The sequence below is a fragment of the Helianthus annuus genome, chromosome 8 (assembly GCF_002127325.2).
Source record: "Helianthus annuus cultivar XRQ/B chromosome 8, HanXRQr2.0-SUNRISE, whole genome shotgun sequence".
In the NCBI taxonomy this organism is placed as follows: domain Eukaryota; kingdom Viridiplantae; phylum Streptophyta; class Magnoliopsida; order Asterales; family Asteraceae; genus Helianthus; species Helianthus annuus.
Genome location: NC_035440.2, coordinates 30672917 through 30676624, shown reverse-complemented (window position 1 = coordinate 30676624; position 3708 = coordinate 30672917). Strand labels below are relative to the sequence as shown.

General features: G+C 36.1%; 1 protein-coding gene across 1 annotated transcript; it reads left to right on the top strand.

Annotated features, from left to right (window-relative positions):
* Positions 1 to 2146: 2146 nt before the first annotated feature.
* LOC110869803 (uncharacterized mitochondrial protein AtMg00810-like) lies at positions 2147 to 2509 on the top strand. Its single transcript, XM_022119021.1, has one exon. It carries the CDS (start codon positions 2147 to 2149, stop codon positions 2507 to 2509), a length of 363 nt encoding a protein of 120 aa, XP_021974713.1.
* Positions 2510 to 3708: the final 1199 nt, after the last annotated feature.

Sequence of the window (3708 nt, the reverse complement as noted above, 5' to 3'; positions counted from 1 at the left end):
TTACACACATCACGTATTTTATGTAAAGGGCTTGAAACACAACCTTTTAAGCGTAGGGCAACTTATACAAAAAGGGTATGTGGTTGTGTTCAAAAAAGATCAATGTATAATCAAGGATGCAAGCAACAAAACTGTTGGAGAAATTAAAATGACGAGTAATAAGATGTTTCCACTTCGTCCAAGTAGTGATATAAACCTTGCAATGACCATGACAACAAAGGAAATGTCTGTATTATGGCATAAAAGATATGGTCATGTAAATATGGATACACTAATCAATATGGAGAACAAAGGATTGGTGCGCGGATTACCCAAAATCATGAAGGACGGGAGTGTATGTGAAGGATGTGTCTCGGGTAAACAGGTAAGGAAGTCTTTTCAAAGGAAAAACACGTGGCAAGCCAATAAACCCTTACAGTTAGTTCACTCCGATATATGTGGTCCTATGAGGACTGAATCAATAGGAGGATGCAGGTATTTCATTACCTTTATCGACGATTATTCAAGAAAAACATGGGTGTACTTTCTCAAATTTAAATCAGAGGCATTGAATTTCTTCAAAACATTCAAAGCCTTGAATTAAAGACAGTCTGAACATTTGATCAAAACTCTAAGAACCGATCGAGGGGGAGAATACTGTAGTGAGGCATTTCAAGATTATCTAAGAATGAATGGAATACGTCATTAACTCACAAATAGCTATACACCCCAACAGAATGGAGTAGCAGAAAGGAAGAATAGAACGTTGATGGAATTGAGTAGAAGCATAATGAATGTTAAGCAATTACCAAACTGTTACTGGGCAGAAGCAATTGCCTGTGCTACATATATTCTAAACCGAACCATTACCAAGACCAGACCCAATATAAATCCCTATGAAGCTTGGTATGGTGATAAGCCCAATGTAGAGCATTTAAAGGTTTTCGGCTGCTTAGCTTATGCCCACGTTCCAAAGCAACATCGAGACAAGCTAACTGAAAAATCTGAAAAGACGGTATTCGTTAGGTACAGTGAGCACAGTAAAGGTTACAAATTATACAATCCACAAACTAATAAAATTATTATAAGCCGCGATGTAGCGTTTAATGAAAGCAAACAGTGGGTTATACACTCAGAAAGTTCAGATGCTCCGTTTGTAATATCAGACATAGACGAAACTCAATCTCAAGAATATGCAGGATCAGACACGATACAAGAAGAACAGATACCTGCCGATGTACCTGAGCATAATGAATCAGTAATTCCAGAAAATGAGGAGCCGCATCAAGAGATTGATCATAATCAGCATAACGAGAACGAATCCACAGTAGAACCTGCACAGCAACGTGAAGATAATTCCTCCTCATCAGATTCGGAGAATGAGATCATTTGTACTAAAAACATAAATAACATATATCGAAGAACTAGAGCCCTCACAGAAGCAGAAGTTAGGCAGAAGTACAATGAGAATCAAGTTGTTAATTTCGTTCTTTATACTAGTTCTGATCCTACATCATTTGAAGAAGCCAGCCAGGATCCAAGATGGATGGAAGCAATGAACAAAGAAATAGAGTCAATTCATAAAAATCAAACATGGGAACTTGTAGATCCTCCTTCGCAGCAAAAACCGATTGGTGTTAAATGGATTTACAAAACAAAGTATGATGAGAAAGGTAACGTGGACAAGTACAAGGCCAGGTTGGTTGTAAAAGGGTACAAACAGAAGTATGGCATAGACTATCAGGAAGATTTTGCTCCAGTAATTAGATTCGAAACAGTCCGTTTAGTGTTGGCTCTTGCAGCTCAATATGAATGGCATCTCCATCAAATGGATGTAAAAACAGCTTTTTTTAAATGGCAAACTAGAAGAACAAGTGTATATCGAGCAACCTCAGGGCTAGGTTAAAAAGGGAGAAGAGAAAAAGGTATGCTTTCTCAAACGAGCTCTATATGGTCTGAAACAAGCTCCTAGGGCGTGGTATAGTCGAATAGATGCATACTTTGTTAAGAACGAATTCAAAAAATGCATCTATGAACATACACTGTATATCAAAGATACAAATGAAGGAAAAATTATAATTTGTCTGTATGTGGACGACTTAATAATAGCAAGTAGCTCGAAGAAACTAATTTCAGAATTCAAAAGTTCAATGAAAAGGAATTTGAAATGACGGATATGGGTCGATTACATTACTTCCTCGGCATGGAGGTCACATATGAAAATGGAAATATCACTCTATCACAAAAGAAGTACATGAAAAATCTTTTAGAGAAGTACAGGATGACACATTGCAACACGGTATCAACTCCAATGGAATATGGATTAAGATTATCCAAAGATGACCCAGAAGAGTTTGTAGATGAAGGGATATATCGTAGCCTAGTCGGAAGCTTAATGTATTTGACGAACACTAGACCAGACATTATGTTTGCAGTCAGCAAAATAAGTAGGTTCATGGAATGTCCAAAGAAAAGCCACTGGGAAGCAGCAAAACATATACTAAAATATATCAAAGGGACCCAAGAATAAGGAGTTACATATTCAAAAGGGGGAAAGAAACATCTAATGGGGTTCAGTGATAGCGATTATGCCGGAAATATAGATGACAGCAAGAATACCTCAGGATATATTTTTCATCTAGGGACTGGACCTATATCTTGGCAATCAAAAAAACAAAAGGTGGTAGCGTTGTCTTCAACGGAAGCCGAATACATGGCCCTTTCTCTAACAGGATGTCAAGCTTTATGGATCAAAGGAATCCTAGATGATTTGCAAGGAAAAGAAGACTACTCAATCCCAATATTTTGTGACAACAAATCGACCATTTGTCTAGCCAGAGATCCGGTATATCATGGCAAAAGTAAGCACATAAGAGTCAAGTATCATTTTATTAGGGACCTAATCAAGAAAAGGGAAGTGGAAGTTTTGTTCTGCACAACAAAAGATCAATTAGCGGACATTATGACGATAGCTCTCCAGCCAAAGGACTTTACTCGGTTAAAGGAGTTGCTGCACATGAATCTGAAACGATCAAGCTTACGGGAGGGTGTTAGACGGATGTTTATAAGCTAGATCATATTATTATTATTATTATTATTATTATTATTATTATTATTATTATTATTATTATTATTATTATTATTATTATTATTATTATTATCTTTATTATTTTATCCTAAGTTACTATATGGCAGTTACTACCAATATTGTTTATGTATATATTCGTATGTAACATAACCGGATGGATCATCAATTCATTCTTATGAACACAAAACTTCGTTCCACAAAACCCTAAATCTGGAAATCTAACAGGATGCTCTTAGTCGGGTATATAATTCGCATGTGTTAGCTATCTCAATTACTAAACCAACGTGGGTGACAGACCTCTGGATTTAAAATTCTATGAAATGGCAACTAGGAAAGAACTTTTGACCAAACTGTTGAACCATCGCACCGAGAGTCAACCATTCATGGTGAAAGATGGCTTGTTGTACCACCACAATAAGATATTTGTTCCATAATATAAACCTATTGGGATATTGTAAGACCCTAATACGTATTTGACTAAAAGTCGCAGCGGAAGTTCAAGCCATAAACTTTCTTTCATTATAAACACCTTAACTTATTTAAAAATTAACTTTAACATAACTCTTTCACATAAATCCATCAATCGACTTATTTACTAAGTAGAAACATAGCTTATGTTTACTACATTATATACATCAACG